At 35.8% G+C, this 20,418-nt stretch overlaps 1 protein-coding gene across 1 annotated transcript in view; it reads left to right on the top strand.

Moving 5' to 3' along the window:
• The first annotated feature begins 4,095 nt into the window (after nucleotides 1–4,095).
• Nucleotides 4,096–20,418, top strand: part of AHI1 (Abelson helper integration site 1) — a 90,004-nt gene continuing 73,681 nt past the window's right edge. The window contains exons 1-8 of the mRNA XM_009882328.1: nucleotides 4,096–4,221; nucleotides 5,104–5,225; nucleotides 11,441–12,051; nucleotides 12,627–12,784; nucleotides 13,823–14,036; nucleotides 14,805–14,997; nucleotides 16,562–16,657; nucleotides 18,159–18,344. Of these exons, the coding sequence (XP_009880630.1) occupies nucleotides 4,212–4,221; nucleotides 5,104–5,225; nucleotides 11,441–12,051; nucleotides 12,627–12,784; nucleotides 13,823–14,036; nucleotides 14,805–14,997; nucleotides 16,562–16,657; nucleotides 18,159–18,344 (1,590 nt within the window). The 5' untranslated portion in view covers nucleotides 4,096–4,211. The remainder of the gene's footprint in view (nucleotides 4,222–5,103; nucleotides 5,226–11,440; nucleotides 12,052–12,626; nucleotides 12,785–13,822; nucleotides 14,037–14,804; nucleotides 14,998–16,561; nucleotides 16,658–18,158; nucleotides 18,345–20,418) is intronic.

Raw genomic sequence — 20,418 nt, 5'->3', positions numbered from 1 at the left:
GGGCGGGCAAGCGGGACAGGCGGCCTGGAGGGGCCAGTGTGTGGCCATCGTCTTCTGGCCTTCATGCAGCGCGGTGGCGTGAAGCCATGCCGCCTGAAGCCCAAATCCCTTGATTGGTATTCCCCCCCGCCCCAGTATAAGCTTTGTAGTTGACTCAGGTGAGATTGTGCGGTCAGTTTGTACCCCGCAACACGTACATGAAGGTACAGTGCTTCTCCTGTGCCTGACATGTTAAGCCCCAAAGCAGCGATGCCTCCCTCGCATGAGGAAATGTGCATCAGCACATTAAATGGAATTAATCCCATTGCTTAGTCCTGTTACGCTGTGTGCTGGGACTGTTCCTTTGCGTCTTTGTTGTTTACCATTACTCCTCTACGCAAAGCAAAGTGCCACTTTGGAAATTAAAACACTTCGGGTGGTGTCTTGATGAGAACCTGTTTTCATAATTACGATCTAAGATAAGGCAGAGACTTAAAATCTACTAAACAATAAAAGTCAGATGTATTTTCTTACATAGAGCTGAAGTCCATAGGTTTGCCATGAGAGCAGAGACTGTTTCAACCTCCTGACCAATGAAAGGTGCCAAATCTGGGGGGAAAAAAAGGCAGTTTACTCTGAAGCTAAAGCTTTCTGATATGTTACTTTTAGAAAACTCAAATGGGTAGCTTTTTTAAACATCCTTTTAAATTAGTGTGCACACAAGGTTTTTACAGGCACATTTCAACTGGTAGAAAGCTGCTGCATTTTTAGTAGTGTTTATTTGATATGCAAGTACATAGGTATTTACATGGTAATAATAAAACTGTCATGTCAGTTTTCTGGACTTAAATTTTCATGAATAAAACCAGATTGGTTTTTGATGTCACATCATTAGTGGAGAGGAACAGATTCAACTCAGTGTTATTTTGCTGGTTCCAAGTTAAAACTTTTTCAGATAGCTACGGATCTACAGGTTTAGAAACCGACCAGTAGAACCTACGATTTCCCACTATGATGACTGATCTCATCTAAAAGCTGAGAAGTAAACAAGGCCTGATGTTCTACCTGTTTTCAGCCACTGAAGATTACATTCACTTTTTACGATGAAAGAAAAATGAGGGATTTAGTTAATGAAAATCCTGAAGTGTGCAATTATATTTTGTCAACTCAGTTTCCTAAATGGTCCTAATTAGATAGGAAATTTTGCACTTTCCATTGTGTAATACAGATTTTGTATGTTCTGCTCCATTATAGTATAGGTTTTGTTTGGTTGTTGGTATTTTTTAGTGATCAATGAAAGTGGTTTTTGTGCATAGCAGGCTTTGTGGCATGTTTTGCAGAATACAGCAACTCGATGAGTGTTGTAAAATATTGTGAAAAGAGCAAGAATTAAATGTAGAATCACATTTAAAAATACAGATGGAATATTAGAGAAGAGCAAATTCGATTATTTTTAGGAAGGTAAATATAGTAATTCTTGGAACTTTGGGCTTCATGATTTTGTTTTCCTAGTTATTCCTGATGGCTGGAATATGCCACTGTACCAAGTGTGTAGTTTTATCTTTCCTGGATTGTCTTATATTTATTAACATGGAAGAGATCAAATCTGATGAGACAAAAATTCATTTTATAAGATTAATTTTAATGATAACTGAGTTTATTCACACTGGGGCATTGTGATTGCTGAACTTTGATGTAAGATTAAATCTCTGCTATTTTAAGGTGAGATTATACTGAGTAAACAGCCTTGTTGATTAATGATCTATATTTACACAAGTCTAATAGTTGCTTTTGTGCACCATGTCAAAGGTTATGCAATTCTAAATTGGAAATCTGCATAAAATAAAGTCCTCTAATGATAGTGCTATTATCTCTTAATTTTATTGCCACAAGAGGATAGACTTTTGCTGAATAAATAGAGGTAAATAGAAAATGATGCACTCACTGGTGAATTAGGCAAATCTGTGCATTTCAAAGAGAGTGCTGGTAGACACAAGGTGAGCCTAGCCTTTGGAAAGGTGTTTGTTCCATTATAAGGAGAAGTATCTGCAAAATTAATTTACCTATAGTTTTTTCTGCTGTGATTTATTTAACTTTTGACCATAAAATTATTTACATACTTGGAACAGGTATGTACTTCGGTTATTTTGCTGTGCAAAATAGCTATTGTAATAATATTGTCTCTCATATTTTATGTTTTAAATTTAAGAGCACTTCAGCATTTCATTTGTTGTTTGTAATCAGTTTTTCTGAGAGGTGTTTGAAATCACTCGACTAGTCATGAGACTTTTCCATGTTCTTGCAATCCTTGGAGAATGACTAAAGTTATAAAATCTGTATTTTATAACTATATTCAGTTTTCTACTCTTTCAAATTGTATTTTCTAGCTAATTGGGAATCGACTAGTTGAAAAGCAGCACTTAACTGAGAACTTTTAAAATGGCCTTTTGGTATAACTGAGTATAAATCTGCTTTTGCAGATTTATTTTTCAATAATATTTTCTGTTTTCATTTCTTGTAAGAAGTGTTATTTTTTAAATGTTACTGTTTTAGTTGTGACAGTAAAGCTTTGCTTTACAAGTCAAAACATATTTCAGTTAGTGAAAATATTGCTAAATTCTCATGATGAAGCATATTAAAGAACAAAACATTTTTTTTCTTCCTACAAAGTCCCTTCTGGTCATTGTTGTTCATTTCAAACATGCTTAGATTGGTGGATACTTAGCATAGATGCTTTGCTTAATACATGAAATAAACTAATGGCACCTGGCAACTGACTAATCAGAATTTCTGTAATCCCAAATCAACCCTAACACTTTGCTTGTTTGTTTGTTTGTTTTTCTTCATTTGGTCTGCTGGCTAGCCAAACGAAAGCAAACTACTGTAAGTAACAAATGTGAAATGATCTGAAAGCATGTAGCCTGTGGGGGACAGGGAAGAACTAAGGAACACTGTGAAAGAGAGATGGGAGGGATCTGAGGGTAAGGTAAGGTAGTGTAGATGCTTGGGGACATAAGTGTAGCCTCAGCTCTTTCCTGTAAGATATGCGTACCCAGGAGTGATTTTTAGTGTTGAGGCCAAGTGGTTTGTTACTACTTCAATGGTAGTATACATACTCTTAGCCCCAAATCAGAGTGGCTGTGTGCAAACCCTTTATTAATAATAATCCATACTAACTCCTAAACTGTATCTAGGAATTGCTTGGGTGGGTGTCAGATGGCTTGGACCAAAATGGTGCCAAGGATAATGCAGTCATATAGCCTGGCAGTATTTAATGCTGTGTCTAAATTTATTAGGATAGATGTAGTCTGGTGTCCAGTGCATGTGAGTTAGTGGTGTCTAACAGAAGGTGTTACCTAGGGAGAACTTGGAGTTATTGCCTGATGGGGTATCAAGGAGATCAGTGCAATAGTTTATTGCATGGAAGGCTAAAGAGAACATAACATATTCATAGAAAGCTAGGTTTCATTAGCTCCACTGTTTACAAAACAGCTTTTGTATTAAAGTTTTCTGTAAAGCATTCTGAATTTTCTTGATGAAAAGATAAAGCTGTGTAATATTTTTATTTGCCTTCAAGCTTTGTTTGGATTGGATTTGTAGGCTTTTCTCCACAACCAGGAGGGCCCAACATTTTTTCTATAGAGAAATGAGTTTCATGTAATTGCTTGTCTGTTTTATGTAAAATACAAATGCTTTATGTAAACATAAGTATTTAGAGATTTGTAGTAAAGTTAGATTTGCTGGCAGATATTAAATCTTTGCATTGAAAGCTATCAGCTGGCTACAATGTGACTTCTTTGATGATGCTGTCAGACTAGGAACCTGATTAGAAAGGCTTCAATATAAATGGCTTCATGGGTCGTTATTATTTACATAAACTGTGGGTTTTTTTAGAAGACTGGAGGACTACAGTACTGAAGTATTTGGCTGTTGCCCAGAAATATATGGCTAATTAAACTGCTGTAGTGTTGGTTTTTATTTACTTTCAAATAACAAGTATCAGATAGATGCTGAAAATCCTGAGCTGAGATTTGATGGCAGAGAACTTCTAATAAATACTTCCCTAAGGGACCTGTAGTCATCCTTGATATTAATTAGCATGCATTCAATTGTTAGCTTCAAGTCTATGGACCAGTTATGTTAATGGAAGTTGTTAATTACTTTAAATAGAATGGTGAATTCTGAGGAAGAAGCAGCTGGTCTGTTGAGCCACTTCTAACGGAGGACTGAAAATGCCAGCAGGTAAGAATACTTTGTGTTTGATTTGTATTGTTTGTATTTGATGAATACATATTTTATAGTCAGAACTAGATGCAAATGATAGAAGTTATTTCTGTCTAAAAATTTTTAATGCTGCATTGGCTCTGTTTTGAGTCCATGTTTATAGCTGATTTTCAAAGCATTTTTTTATTATTTTTATTTTAAATTTGGGGGCTTTTGTAAGAATTGTAATTACAATGGTAAATATGCTATAGCTGAGGATTCAACAGCCTTTTTCAGTGGTGTGCCAGATTACTTTTTTTAATTCTTTAGCTACAAATTAAGCATTACCTCAGGGGGGCTAGAACACCTACTGTTTCAAGGGTTGAAATACTGCTGATAGCAGTATCATGATTCACAGAAAGGCAGGGCCTCTCAGCTACAGCTGATTTTGGATCCATGCATGCTCCTGCTTCATACAGATCTGTCTCATGGTGGTGCTCCTCTGGGTTCCTGAGTCAGTAAGAACCCAGAGCTGCTGCTTCTCCTGGATACAGTGTGTCACGTTTGTTAACTGTTCATGAACAGCAAGGGCAATAACCTGTCCTCGGCTTTGGCTAGCTCAAGTTCTGGGCTGTTCCTGATGTGTGTGCTCTTCAAAGTGTGCTTTCTTCAGGAAACGGAGTAGACAGTGCTGACATCAGCAACAAGTAATAGCTTGGTGCATTTGTGCATTGTTGCTGAGTTATCCTTGTGTGGTTTATGTTGTCAGTGGAAGTTCTCAACTGAATATTAACTTAATTTCTTGGTAAATTTTCCCTGTAAAATAATTCTTGTCCTTTGCAATTTTGAAGCATGATTACGCACTTTTTGGCAATGGTGATTATTGAGGTAGTGAATCATACTCTAAATTTCTTTCTGCAGTTGAAAGCGAGGCAAAGGCAAAAACCAAAGTCCGCTTTGAGGAAATCTTCAGACGTCATGCTGGCCTAACAGACAGACAGAAATCAAAGAAAAAGAAGTTTCAGTCTGAAGAGAATATTGTGGTGAGTTTGAACACATGCAGTCTTTGTTTAGTTGCCTTCCTTAGTGGTAAAAAGATTGGGAAAAAGAAAGAAGATGTAAGCATTTAAGAAAAATAAAGTATATTTCTGCACATATCCTTAGTTTTTGATGGGGCTTTTATTTGTTGTTTGTTTACCAGCAGTGCATCCTTGTAATTTGGAGGTATGCCAAAATTATATAGAATACAATACTGGTTAAAAGAAAGTAGCACATGCAGGCATGCACTCATTTAAAGTTTGCCAGTACTTTTTTTCCATTCACATCTTTCAGAAAAGTTTTAAGATTTTCAAATTCAGTATTGACTTTAGTGGGAGTTTGGGTGATGGGCTAGTAGAATTATAGCTGTTGATGCTTGTGTGGATTTTTTTTATGTTGCATTCCTTGAAGTATATGGTATTTAGTCAATAGTCAATACAGAGAATTGACGTGATATCTAAAATATAGCATAGAAGAGTTAGAGGGTGGTTTCTTTTTTTTTTTTTTGCTGGCTTATGTGTAAATATAAGACTAAACTCTTCCTTTGCTAGGTTTGCTTTTTTCATGAAACATGAGTTTTTAAATCTGTACTTTATGATATAAATATTTTTGAGCACATAATTGTATGTTCATATGCAATGACATATTACTCATGAATATTTTAAGTTTACTTTGGTTTTAAAATTGGTTTCCATTCCAGAAGTCTTTGATGTAAAACCCAAGTGTTTTGGAGTTACCTGGAAACACTTAAAATCACAGTGAACTGAATCACAAGTTAATGGTATACACTCAAATTTAGAAGTGCTTTTAGGATCAGTGTGGAAGCCTAACTTTATGGTTTTGTTGAAGCCGTAGATTTTTACCAGTCAAAGCACTGAAAAGCTAAGAACTTGAGGAGAATGTGTATTGAAACCTATTACTGACCATTTTTGAATATTTTCTTAAAGCGTGGCAAGGTTGCAAGAGCTCAGATTGGTATTTTCTATGCTGGTTACATTCAAGTAGAAATTTCTGTAAAAGCTTCAGCAAATAACTAGTCATTTCTTTGTAAGAAATAAATGTGTGTGGGAGGGGAAGAGGAGGTAGATGGAGAAGGTTGGCTGCTTTTGTTCCAGTTTTCTTCACTTTATAGAATTTAACTGTATAAGAGTTTCACATATCTTGAAATAATGTGAAATTTGTCAGTGATGATTGTCTTTGTGTCTTTGCCATAAATGGGCTCCCAGTTTTGATCAGAAACAGGTCATGGTTGAGAGCGTATTTCCACTGGAAATGTTCCAGTCTGCGTCTTTCTTTTGCCTTTACTGAACCTGGCCTTTCTTAGATTAATAAAACCTTTTACACCATAGTCCACTGTTTCCTTGAACCTGAGTTCTGGAGTTGCAGGAGGTTGCTGTGATTTTTAAATGACAGAAACGAGGGAAAGGACATTGCCTGCCCACTTGCCTGCTCTGCTCTGTCTGCCCATTGCTTGGAGAGAAGGGGAGCAGCCTGACTGAAAGAGGAAAGGCTGATGTCAGTAGGGCAGGATGAGTTTGAAGTCACAACTGATAGGAATGAGGGGCTTGTAGTAGAGATAGACATAGGCATCAGCTGTGGCCAGTGAAAGGTCTGTTTTGTTGTTCAATAGCCACAGGTGTAGTGGGTATGAGGCCTGAAGGCATGTCTGAAAAAACAAGCAACTGGGACGCAGTCAGAAAGTGAATTTGCTGGTATCCCTCCCAGGGCTAACAGTCACCATGTTTACAGTCACCATGGGTTTTTTTACCGGTTGTGCCTCCTTTTACAAGGTGTCAGAATGAGGCAAGCCTCAGACCAGGCAATGCCCAGACTGTTTTGCCCAGATGAATTAGTCTGTCTAAAGTCAGTGTGAAAATTATTTCGTTTATTTGGTTCAATCCAAATTTCATGGTAGAAGAGGGGATGTTTAGCTCAAAAAATGTAAGTGAAGTTTTCTACCAGGTAAAAAGCAAGATCTCTTTATGAAGGCAAGAATTCTTCTCCTGTCTGTAGTCTGACCAGCTTACAATATTGGGATGGGCATGAATTGATAACTAAGGTTTTGTATTCAAGACAACAGATTTATCCATTTGAAGCTTTTTACTTCCTACCTCATTGAGTTCGCTCCTTCTCTTTCTTCATAAGGCCCTGGATGATAGGTTGGAGGCTGGAGTTTCATGAGGGTACAGGTAACAGTAGTCTATCTCCAGGCTTGAAAATTCATGTGTTCTTTTGGGTAAGATGGATGTTTTACAGGTTTCTTCTGACTAATTCGGTACTCTAGCTTCTGTCTTAGATGTAAAACATAATCTGCTGAGCTTTGAGGTTGTAGAGTTTTCCCAGGGTTTGTTTCATAGCCTATTTTTTTTTTCCATAAGCTGACATAATTGTTGAGATTTCCACTGGGTTTTAGCCCTTTGTTTCTTATATTTAAAATAGGAGAACTGCTAATAGTTGGCCATATACTTGACCTATGCATTTTCTCAATGTTTTCTGTTAAAATTTGGTGAAACTTCTCCAAGCTCATCCTATCTGTAAATTAAAAGTTCTTCTAGCTTTGAGTGTCTACATTTTGTAGTCTTATATGAGCAGTGACAGTAAAATTGGTTCCCTAGTGCATTAAGTTTGTTTTAAACATCCCACGCAACTAGCCAGCATCACAAGTACATTCATTACCAAGTAGATTCAGTTGTAAGTAAATGGTCTTCTACAACCAGTACATATCAGTACTTCAGTAGGTTGGTAATGTCCATTCCTAATTTTTCAAGGTATGCCTATATTATGGGAAGAAGTTCAGATACCTCTGTAAACCTGGTTACCTGAGTTTCCAGATACCCTGGGCAAAACCACTTGATGTGTTTCCAGGTTCCACTCGTGCATATTTGAGAAGCCGTTTTAGAGAGGAGTGAGATTATTAGGCATTATCCCTGCTGTCAGCTCTAGAACCTGAAAGGCAGGTAACATGACCTGGGGTTGGCTCATGGTGGTACAAGCCTTGTGCGTCAGCCCACCTGTGTGCATCTTGGCTGGCACCCATCTCTTGCTTCTCTTGCCCATAGTGCAAGTAGGTCTCTTCTCAGGGAAGACTGCTTCCTCTGCACTGGTATTGTAATGTGGCTGTGGAGCTGTTTTGGGGAGGGGGGCGGGGGGGAAAGCCTTCTCATTTCTTCCATGCTTTAAGCTGAGGAGGTCAGGTTCAGGTCAGCAACCCTCTGGAGTTACTCCAGAGACAGGCCTATCCTCTGAGCTGCTTTTCCAGCCTAACTGCTCTTTCTAACTCAGTTCAAGTGTGTTTAAATATAGATGATTGCTCTTAGTTGATCTTTCTCAGTCCTGCATTTAAGACAGAGAATCTGTAACAGTATCTGCCTGTGACCTAATCTGATGGTTTTTATGAACCTCGTGGCTTTTACTTTATTGTTTTGTGACTGTGTCCCATCTTTCCTCTCTGTTTAATTACATCATGTAATTACATCATGTAATCACAACATGTGGAAAAATTGGCCTGAGTTAGGATCGTACAGGCTATGTAGCTGAGGAATTTGTGTTTGAACTGGTGAAGCAGCTTTGTGCTGCCTGCAGTATCTATTAATAATGTTACTGGAATTTGCTGTAGTTTAAGATTGTGTTTTATTTCATTATGAGGATATTCTGTATTTTTTTTCCTACGAGTAAGTTTGCTATAATTAAGTGACTGTGTGCTGCTACTATTCATGACACATATTTGTGGACATATTTTTTTGTTTGTAGACATAATAAATAACAAGTTCTGGTAAAAGTTTCAAGCACATTTTTGCAACAGCTAGGCTTCTTTGAGGAAATTATTCTTGAATATCAGAGTTATTTTAGAAACTTGAACAGGTCAAAGGCGAGGGCTTTTTGTTTAAGATTTCTCAAAGAATTCTACTTCTTGGGCTTAATGGATTAATGTTGTATGAAAGGCAAAATTCAGCATGACCTTAGCTATTGGTCACTCTTGGGTCTCAATTGCCAGTATGTTTTAACCTTCATTCCTTGTATTCTGCAGTTAAAGATATTCCTAGAAGTGCAGATGAGGAGGTCGACAATCTATTAGCCTTATTTTGGTGGTTTGTTGTGGGTTTTTTTAGTTTATACAAAGCTTGTTGCTGTTGGTTTTGGTTTTTTTATTTTATTTTTGTTACTCTATTCTGTATTTCAAGTTATTTATACAAAATCTTCCACATCCTCTTAAATCTTTGACTTATGAATAAAGAAGGTGTTACTGATCTATTTGAGCAAGTAAAAGGTGCAGGTACAAAGACAGGTTTTTTCATTATTTGATATTGAGATAATTAAGCTATTTTTAGACATAGGATGCTAAAAATAAAAATACATACTGAAAAGACATATGAATGGCTTTAGATTTTTCTGATGTATTAGATAAGCATACTTGCATGAAATTTGAGATGCTTTCTTTTTTAACTCATACTTTGTTAGAACAGTGTTGTTTAATATGTAGCATTAGTAGGTCTAGTTAGTGCATTTTTAAGCTTTGTCTCTAGTTTCAGACATCAGCTTTTATTTCTGTGTTAAATTTTGTCTTGATGTATTTTTCTTGTCATACTGCTTTTATTTGACAATTTTCCTGTACAAATAATAAACTTCCTTGATTTTTTTCTTTTCTGTGTTTTCACTCATGTACTTTAAACTTCTCTTTCTTTTTCTTCCCTTCTTCTTCAATACTTGCCTTGCTCTCCATGTTCTCTCTTCAAATGTCAGATGTGAATAAAACAGGATAGTGATGAAGGTTTGCAGGCTCATATAATTGAGGGTGTACAATATGGAGGCAGACAACTTGCGCATTGAGTGTTCTATTCCATGAGTAGAATGAAGGTTATTCATGCAGGTGGGCACTTTTAAGTCAGGATCCATTGTCCAAAGAATGATTGCCATTGCAACTTTGTTCTCTGTTGTTTCTTCTTATAAGCTTCTATATTTTGTTGATTACTTATTACGCATACTGTGCCTTTTTAAAAATGTTTGAGGCAAACATGATTCAGTAACTGGAAGAAGTACCCCAGCTGGAAGGGGAAGATGTCTGTATTTCAGGGAAGAGGATGGTCTTGGCAAAGATTGCATGCAGATACTTATATTTTCTCCAACTTTTTTTTTTAATTTGCTTTCCTTGTGTTTTAAAGTCCTTTCTAATGTTTCATGTGGAGACTCCAGAGAGTTTTATGTAAGACAGCAGAGTAAATGAACCTCAGCAACTTATAGAAGTTCCAGCAAGGCACAGAGATCTATTTGTCCAGCTCCTTACAGAATTAGGCCTTAGTTACTAGCTGGGTTGTTTGGAGTTATAGAATCATAGAATAGTTTGGGTTGGAAGGGACCTTCAAAGGTCATCTGGTCCAACACCCTTTCAATGAGCAGGAACATCTTCAACTAGATCAGGTTGCTTAGAGCTCCGTCCAACCTGACTTTGAATGTTTCCAGGGATGGGCCGTTATAACCAGGCATTTAGTAACCAGGAGTAGAAACCTGAAGAAGGGAGGGAGGAAGTTTACGATGTGTCTTCTGTAAAAACACCAAAAATTGGCAGAAGGAGTGCACAAACAAATGCATTAGCTGAAATTTATCTTAGCTGTATTTACTAGACTGGTCTTTAGATCAACTCTTTGTCGTTCTGCTAAGAATAATGGGGGGAGAGTTCAACTTTATACTTTTTAAAAAATTCTTAATGAAAATCTGGTTTTCAGTTTTAGCACTCCTTAAGATAGTTTCATTGTCAAACTTTGGCAAGCAACTTTCAGTAAAAGAGACTACAAATATCTGAGCCTGAAGCCTGTCTCTAACTTGCATTTTAAGTGGATGAAAATACTTGATTTCCTGCTGCATGTAATCTTCAAGTCTTCCATAGTCTAAAGTATTGGCATCTGTTTGTGGAGTAGACTTGTTGATTTCTTTTTTATGGGATATACATAAAAGTAATTTAAAAAGTGAATATATAGTGAAATAGTGAAACAAAATTGAGGTTGAAGTCCTCAAACACAGAATTTTTTTTTTTCCGGTGTGAATTTTCTGTTGCCTTTCAATCTGTCACTTGTTAATTTTAAACAAGAAAATAACTAGATCTTTGATTTCATTTCACTTTGTGTAATGTTGCTAAAGAAATAACATAAAGTTCTATGTTTATCCTTAGAACATAATTTTTAGTACAAGTGTTCTTTTCATTTATAACTGTTCTTTTCATTTATAGCTTGACACCTTTAGAAGTAATATTGATTTAGCTAAGGAAAGTGTGAATGATGAAGCAATTATAAACAACACATACAATCCTGAAGAAGAGAGTCCCCGATTTACAAAAAATAAACTGAGAGAGAAGGCCTCAATTGCAGAGAAAATAAACAATGATATTGTTTGTGGAGAGGAGAACAAGCAACCGAAGTCTAACAAGAAGAAAAAGAAATCACTGTTACAAGAACAATTTAATGAGGAGGAAAATTTATATGAGGCTAAATTGGAGAGTTTTGAGGAAAAGATTCATGATTTTTCAAAGAAGAAAACAAAAAGTAAATCACAAACAGATGTACCTCATCAAGAAGGTGATAGAAAGATTAAAAATTCCTTGACTGAAGAGAGAAATGTAACTGAATTGGAAGAGGAAGAAGAGCTAATTCGAGCCTATCAGCTGCATGTGGCTGAGGATGAGGCAAATGCAATTAAAAAGAAGATAAGAATGAAACTTAAAGAACAGATGTCCGAATTTACCTCCAGTGTTCAAAGCCATGAAGTTGTACTGAACAATGAAGTGGGCAAAAAGAAGAAAAAAAAGAAAGAAGTAGCAGTTTTAAGTGAAGCTGAAACAAGGTACCACGATAAACTGTATACTGTGTGTCTGTGAATCTTAAGCAAAATGTTTCATTTGTTTTAAGATAGGCAGACGCTTTCTGATAAACTGAACGTATTTTCTAAGTGATTAATTGAATGATTCTGTTATGGAAAAATATTACCAAATACTTTTTCAAAATGTTGTTAAGATTAATATTTAACTCACAGTTTCTGATTCACTTTTTTAAAAAAAATATCCTTCATTACTATCTGATGTTTATTTTCTGGGGAACTCACTCTCAACTAACTTAAGGTAATTTTGTGCATGGTTTTTTAGTGATGGGTGATGGCCCTGATCCAGCAGAAGACTATGAGCTTAGCTCTATTCACATGAATGGTTCTGCAATTATCTGGAAATTAGGGGAAATGAAGAGGGGAGAAAAATGAAAAAGGCAAGACGCTAATGTTGGGGTGTGTGTTACATTTTCGAGACACACAGATGATGAGTTGCAGAGCTAAAGAGGAAATTTCAAGTGGATTAATAATGGTAACGAGCAATTTTATCCATATGTGTGGTAGAATTCAATTGCTGACAGTAATCCATTACATTGCAGTGCAATGTCCCTTTCTGAGCTACAGCATCATCCAGCAGAAGATGGTAATCAAAATCAGTCATTGGAAAGACTATTTACATCAGAAGGACAGAAACTGGAAGAAAGCATGGAAAAAAAGAAACCTAAGGCAAAGAAGGTTAAAAAGAAAAACAGAAAAGGTTTGCCAACAACATGTTAGAATGGTGTGCTGCTTTGTCCAAGTCTTCTTTTTTCTTCTTTTTTTTTTTTTTTGCGCTGCTACAGAAATATTTGTCCATAGTAATAACACAGAAGTGATTGAGCTGTTGATGCCACTTATGTTTCTTTAGTTACTTGATTGTATTTTTGTTCTACCAGTTCTGAGACTAATTTGTAAGGAAGTTAATTTGATATATGAATCTAAAATCTTGAGAATTCATTTACTGCAAATAGTTTTGAAATTGATAAATAGTTAAAAAGTGGGGGGGTTTAAGCATAATATAATAATATTAGTATATATAGATCACCTTTACAGTGTATTACTTAGATGCATATTGTAATTGTCTCTTTATTATTTTATCATTTTATTATTTTATCATTTTTATTTACTTTATGCTGTGAATGGGGCATCACCACTGTTTTAACCTGATGCTCAATTCAAACATAAGGAATACTTTTTCATGCAACACATAGTCAAATTGGAGAATTCATTTCCTCAAAGGTTGTGGAGGCCAAAATAGTTTAAAATTAGTTTAAAAAAATGGAGATGACAGAAATTGATGAGGAGTAAGTCTTTAGATATCTGTGAAGTACAAAGGCCTTACCGTAACTTGTAGTTTTGAAAACAGTGTTTCTGCTTATCTTGTTTATTATGTTTTCCTTAGAAAAACCAAAAAATCCTTCTATACGCTGTAGTCCAGAGCAGGATATTGAACTGTATGGATTTTAAGTCATTGTGGCACAAGAACTTTTGTCAATCAAGAGGAAGACCTCTGATTTTAAATAAAAATGTTTGTTAATAGGTGTATATTATATTAATTCATAGAAATTCACGTGTATGTTCATATGTGTTTAAAATGCTGCAAATTTGATAATTTTCTTTTAAACTATTACTTAAAGAGCACGTTAAATATTATGACTTTACTATTGATTCCTAAGACAATACTAAGCATTTTTACTCCTTTGAATTGCCACTAGCGGAGCATAGTAACCTCTATTTACTCTGTGCCTGTTTCTAGAAGAAAACACGGAAGTTGCTGTAGAAAATGACGAGGAAATGAAGAATTCAGAAATTTCAACTCAGTCTAAACTTGGTTTTGATGATGATCTTGTGTTGGGAGTTTATATCCATCGATCTGATCGACTTAAAACTGATCTCCTGGTGTCTCATCCCATGGTTAAAATCCATGTTGTTGATCAGAGAAGTGGCTTATATGTCAAGAAGGATCACAGGTGACTTAATAAACTTTTTCTGTTATAAATGATTACTATAAATACATAGATTTTTCCCTAGAAAATTAAATACGAAAATGAAAATAATGCTGAATTTTAAGCTTGCAAGGTCATTCATTAGTTTCTACATCTGTGATATAGATACAGTAACCTACCTATATACCAACAGTAAATTGGGATAGTATTTTTCTTTTTCTTTTTGGTACTTTTAGGTGCTCTGCGCTGCTGTATTGCTCTCAAAGTCCCCATATTTACAGCGCAGTTCATTCTGTATTCTTTCAGACAGAAGATTTCCTAAATCTCAAAATTATGTAGAAGCTAAGATTAGAATAAGTTAGCAAAACTCTTGTAGCATAAATAGCATCTGCCTTTTCTGTTTTATAAAAGAACTTTTAAAATCCTGAAATGAAGTTTAGTTGTTCATATTTCTGACTGCTTCAGTTACTTGTTTCCCCTGTCATTATGCATAATTTTCCTGAAAACCAATTTTTAACAGTGTTTAAGCAGTAGACTCTACCATGATCATTATGCATAAATTTGGTAACAGTAACTTGATTGCTAGGATTTTGAACTTCAGCCTGTAGCATTTCTATAGACATTGCGAATTGTCTTAAATTTTGGGTGGGTTTAGAATTTTTTTTTTCTAAAATCAAACAAACAGTATCTTGAATGTTTCTTTGCTTTCAGTAGTTGAAAATACTGTTTTGTTTGAGTTGGTTTTTGTTAAGGTGCTATAACAATTATAACTCTTTGGAAATTTTCAAACAGCAAGAGGAAAGTTTCATCTTATTATGAACAAGAACAAATAGAGCATATTCTTCCTATTATGACACAACCATATGACTTCAGACAGTCTAAATCAACAGTTCCAGAGTGGGAGGAGCAAGTCATATTTAATGAGCGTTTCAGTTACTTTATTCAGAATAACGAAGAAAGCCCTTGGGTAATCCTGTTTTTTGAGGTAAGGTTAAATATTTTACATCAAATTTATGCATGTTATGATTTTTCTGTTTGTTTCTTGAACAGTATATATTTGACTGATTCAGGTGTTTTATTTCAGTTATATTGGGTTAAGAACATAGCCTTAAGGTACAGAGTTAAGTGGAGGTACCAAAAAGTGGTATTGGTGATTGCTAATACTAATAAATATTTTTTATACATCAACCCCCCTGTTTTGATAGTATTAAGGAGGACAAAGCTTTCTTATTAAATCAACTGTCAAAATTCTGGGAAAGGCTGATAAGATCGTTCCAGATCAGGAGGGATGGCACCATGTAGAAAGGATATCACTTTTTCCATTTTTACGTTCTTGAAATCTGAAAAGAATCTTAAGTACCAGAAACTCAAAGATGGAGCTTGCCTGCTTGTAGCAACACCTCTTTTCCCCTGCATTGATGAGCAAGCCATTGCATCATTTTCCATTAACAGTTTAGACATCTACTTCTCCTCTCCTATTCTTCACAAATTATTAATTCATCCTCCAATACAATTATATTTAAAGGAAAAATTGTAAGGTTATAAAATTCAACATGATCTTGAGCTCAAGTATTTCAATGTTTATAATGAGAGATTCTGTGGTATTAACCCAAAAGTGGGAACCTAATACAATAAATATTTTCTTATTCCTTGTTTTTTATATTTCAAATAGATAGTATATACAATATTACTATATGTTTCTTTATGTTTTGTGATGCTCATAAATGAACACATTTATAGAGTTAAGAGTCGTTAGTTGCTTAACACAAAAGTAATTACATCTGTATGTAAAGATTCTTCATGGAAATCATGTTAATGTTGGGACCAAAAGTATGACTATGCTGAAAGCATACTGTTTGACTTCAGTGTGGTTTATGAAATACCAATTTGAATAAAGCATGATTCCAAGTATTTTTGTATACAAGATAAACCTCCAGGAGTGGCTAAATATGAGAAGATCTGGTCACTGACCAGAAAAATGAAGAAACTCATGGACGTCATTGGAAGTGTTCAAAGACATGTTGGACAAGGCTTTGAGCAACCTGATTTAGTGTCCATGGCACGGGGGTTGGACTAGATGATCTCTGAAGGTCCCTTCCAACCCAAACCGTTCTATGATCGATTCAATAACATAAGTGATAAAGCTAGGAAAGGAAAACTAACTTTTTTTCACTGCTGTTTTCCAGCTAGATTAACATACAGCTAGTTTTGGCTGTCAGATTTGTGATCTATATGATTTGTGAACTATATAGGATTTATGAAAGTTGCACATGAACACATTTGTTGAGGCAGAAGGGAAGCAAGAATAGCTTTTTAAGACCAGACTTCTGTTCTTTTTTTGAAGCAGGTCATAAATAGTCATCAGTTAAATGCATAAAGATCTGTTATTTCTAATTGCTTACTAGTGTGGAAGAAGTACTGTTTTTGTAACAGCTTAAAATTGAAATCTCCTTAATTTAGTGAATCGCATCTAGCATATTTTCAGCAGTATTTTTTAATTACCGTGAACTATTTATTCATTAGAAATACATTCCTGTCAATACTTTCAGATCCTTGATTTTCTGAGTATGGACGAAGTGCGAGCCAACTCTGATGTACAAATTCAGGAATGTGGTTTCCGAAAAATTTGTTGGGCATTTCTAAAGGTATTGTAAATATTTAAATGAAGAAAAAAAATTATAAATCTCTTTATTCAATCATCTAAAAGACACTAACCACACAAAGTGGGCAAAGATATTTTTATTTTTATTTTTAATATTTCCAGGTAACGGAGATGGAAAACCAAATCCTTGCTTTCTTGGCCTTTCTCTCCTTTCCCTCTTCCTCCACCACATAAAATTCACAGTAACAAGCTTGACAGTAAAGAATATGTATTTTTCAAGAAAATATAGAATGTCTAAGAAATTTTTTTTTTCTGTTCATAACGTACAGAAGGAGGTTTTCTTTGGGGGTTTTCTGTGTGTTTATGAGATTGTTCTGCAAAGTGACGAATCCACTAATTTCTATACCTCAGCTACTCTGTATTCTAGTAGCATTTTCATTTGGCCAGTCTTTGAAAAGGCTCCTTAACCTAATTATAAAATGCCTGTCATTGTTAGTTGCAGAGTTTGAAATGCTGCAGCAATGAGATACAGGTAATTTGGCCAGCCCGTAACAGACAATTTTACACTTTTAGGAAAGACTTGAATGTACCAGTGTGGCTTTTGAGAGCTGACAAGCTTTAATTTTACTGAGGATTGTTCAATTACACCTGTCCCTGTGAGTCGTAGATTTTGGCAGGCATTGAGCAGTCTACAACATAAGAAATACAGGAAAAGATAATGGATTGCAAGTTTAGGCGAAGGGAGAGGGACCTCCATGTCATTTCATACAGAGTGTCTTCTCAGCTCTGACCGAGATGAATCTACTGGAATCAGAGGTCTGGTATCCTGTGTCTGGGTCTCTAGCTGGTGGGAACTGTGCATCCAGGCATTCAGTACAGCCTACTCCTGAACAAAGGGAAGGATGAATTTCCATCTCATAAATACAAATAAAATTGTGGCCTCTTCTTCGTTCCTACTGTATCTGCATTATCCTTTCATCTGTATCAGTCAAAGTAGAAGTGTCCTGATGAGCAGTGGTCAGTGTTAGTGGCAGTAGGTATACTTGTTCTTTGGTTCAACAGAGAGAACTCATATTTCCTCTGAAGCTGGAAAGGTTACTGCTTTGCTGCATCTTCTGCTCTGAGTCCAAGCCTTACCAATTACCTTTGCTGCAGTGTTCAAAGGGGGCAGATTTGGAAGAGGCTCTTTGTGGACTGACAGTCCTTTGAGATTTGGGTGATTCCAGCAAGCAGTGATTTTTTTTTTTTTAAAAAAAAAAAAAAAGGTATTGCAGAGGTCTTCCCACATACAGGATATTACTGTTGTGCATATGAAACATGTTTCAAAACTAGGCTGCCATCTAAGCTTTGATCTTAATGATTTAATCCTGGTGCTTAATACATGCTTACTTCATTACCACTTTTAGGGATATTGTATTTCCCCAGTGGGAAGTGGATTTCGGAGTTTATACTGTAGATGTTTAAGATATTAGAAATAATCAATGACGTTTATTACTTTTATGTTAATTTAACGCCTTTTTGCCTCTTTTTAATCACCCTTCCAGCTTGTAGGTGCAAATGGAGTTCGAAACATTGATGGAAAACTCCGTCTGCAATTATATTACCCACCTCCAAGGATGAAGTCACATTCAAATGTTGTTGAGGTTTATGACTGGTGGGCAAAATGTCCTAGAAATCGTTACCCATCAACTTTATATGTAACTGTAAGAGGCATAAAACTGCCAGACCATGTAAGTTAAATATTTCATGTATAAATATATTTACCAATATACAGACTTTTCTGTAGGAAGTAGTAACTAGCAAGAGCGTGTGAGTGTGTGTTTGTATGTATGTATATAAAAGTTGTACTTATACACAGTATATAAAATAGCTAGCATATAAATAGCCATAACAAGAATATCACATCTTAAGATATGTGTTCTAAACTCAGCCCTTCATAGCTGTCTTTGAAAAATAGGTGTACTTTCCGATCTGCAACTTTGCATATTTTGCCACTGACAGTCAGAAAACTTTCAGGGTACTTTCTTGAAGATTGATATTCCTTCTCATTAGGCGAAATGCCATTTTATGTTACTGGCCGCATGCAGGTGTGTAAATTATATGAGAGAAGATGTAACTCACTTAACTCTGATTCCCTGCACCCTCAAGCTATAATGAGTCGTACTTTTTCTCAAATGAAGACTCCTTTAAAAGCAGGCTCATGTTGGTCCGTGCTGAGATGTGCATTCCAGATAAATACAGCATTTATTGTTCTACTACATAATTTTCCATGTGTATTTGCAGTTGTCATAAGTCTTTCTTTTGGTCTCTGTTCATATAATCAAGGGTGATCTGTGGAAGCCTGGTGAGATGTGGTCCCAAACCAAGCTAATCTGCGGGATTAGTTCATATGTTTTGGGGACATGTTTCTAATCTGTATACTGGAATGAAATCTGCAGATCTGTTCAATCAGTTGCTGAGGTTGTTAGGAATTCTGTGCACTTTGCTTGAGCAGCTGTGCTTTGTCTTTATGAAAGTGTTCTGAGCCCGTCTTCTCCATGGTTGGATGTTTTCCTGGTATGTTTAGGTGCTGTCACTATTTTGTAGCTGTCCCTATTTTACAGTCCTCTGTGAAGCTCAAGTGATGTGATGAATTTGTATAGGCTTTCTGAGCTGTGCTGGACTTGGATCTGTTGACTACTGATATTATTTCATTCTTGTTCTGATAAATGCCAGATTTGCCAAGGCTACCATTGAGCTCCAGATAAAAGCCACTGCATGATGCAGTTTTCTATACATAGATTTCTGCTTCTGTTTAAGATCTGTTACAGATCCTTCCTTGACTCCTGCTTCTCCATAAGGGCCCAGATCTCCCGTACCTCCTGCATGGCCTGGTAGATATGAAAACAGATTTCTCAGATAAAACAGGGCATCTTGTGTGGAAGTAGACATCTATGTGTGGACAACTGATTTAAGCTCCTAAATTGCTTTCTACTTGCGTAGTAGGTGTCCAACCTCCCTTTTCAGTCACAAGAACCTAGACAGTTATTTACGCTGAAGTGGATATCTATCAGCTGTCATCCTGGAAAAAAAACAGTAATTTTGCCTGGTATTCAGATGTGTTTCTGAATAGACTTGTTTTAGTGAAACCAATCAGAACTGCAGCTGCTGCTTAATGGCCTCTGTGCCCCTCAGCCACGGGGCTGCTAGGCTGCTTCCCAGTATTAAGGCTTTCTGTGTGTTCAAACTTAGTGTAACTTATAGGTAAGGTTCAGTAACTGTACTTACAGAAGTTTGGAAAGTATATACACTTTACCTACAATTAAAATCACAAATGTGGTTGGTCCTCCTTTTTTCTTTACAACACTTGGACACTGTTCATTACACAACGCTGCTAATATCTTTTGGTACCAGGAATGGGTTTTGTTGCCGAAGCAGTATTTTGATTTGAAGGTGGTAGGTTAATGTCACTGGAACTATATACATGCTGAAATCCTTTATTTCATACACCACCTTTGCCAAGTAGTAGAATATTATTAATTTTTACTGACCCAGATAGTTAATAAAAATAGAAAAGTATCGATTATTTGAAAAATCTTTGATACCATCTGATTGACACAACTTTGGAAGCTTAGGTTACTTTTGGACTTGCTGATTACTTTGAATGAAATCTTTGCTGTGCAGCTTTCAGGTATTAAGCTTTTTCTAATCTCTATTTTTCAGACGTAAAAATGCAATGCATTTGAAAAGTACCTTTTAATCTTTTCAGATATTACAGTGTTAATTTTAAAAATGTTTTTTCCTGATACTTAGTTTTGTTTGCCT

This window comes from Charadrius vociferus, unplaced genomic scaffold, assembly GCF_000708025.1.
Source record: "Charadrius vociferus isolate BGI_N301 unplaced genomic scaffold, ASM70802v2 scaffold13, whole genome shotgun sequence".
NCBI lineage: Eukaryota > Metazoa > Chordata > Aves > Charadriiformes > Charadriidae > Charadrius > Charadrius vociferus.
Note: the sequence above shows the minus strand (reverse complement) of the source record. Positions and strands in the feature narration are given on the sequence as shown.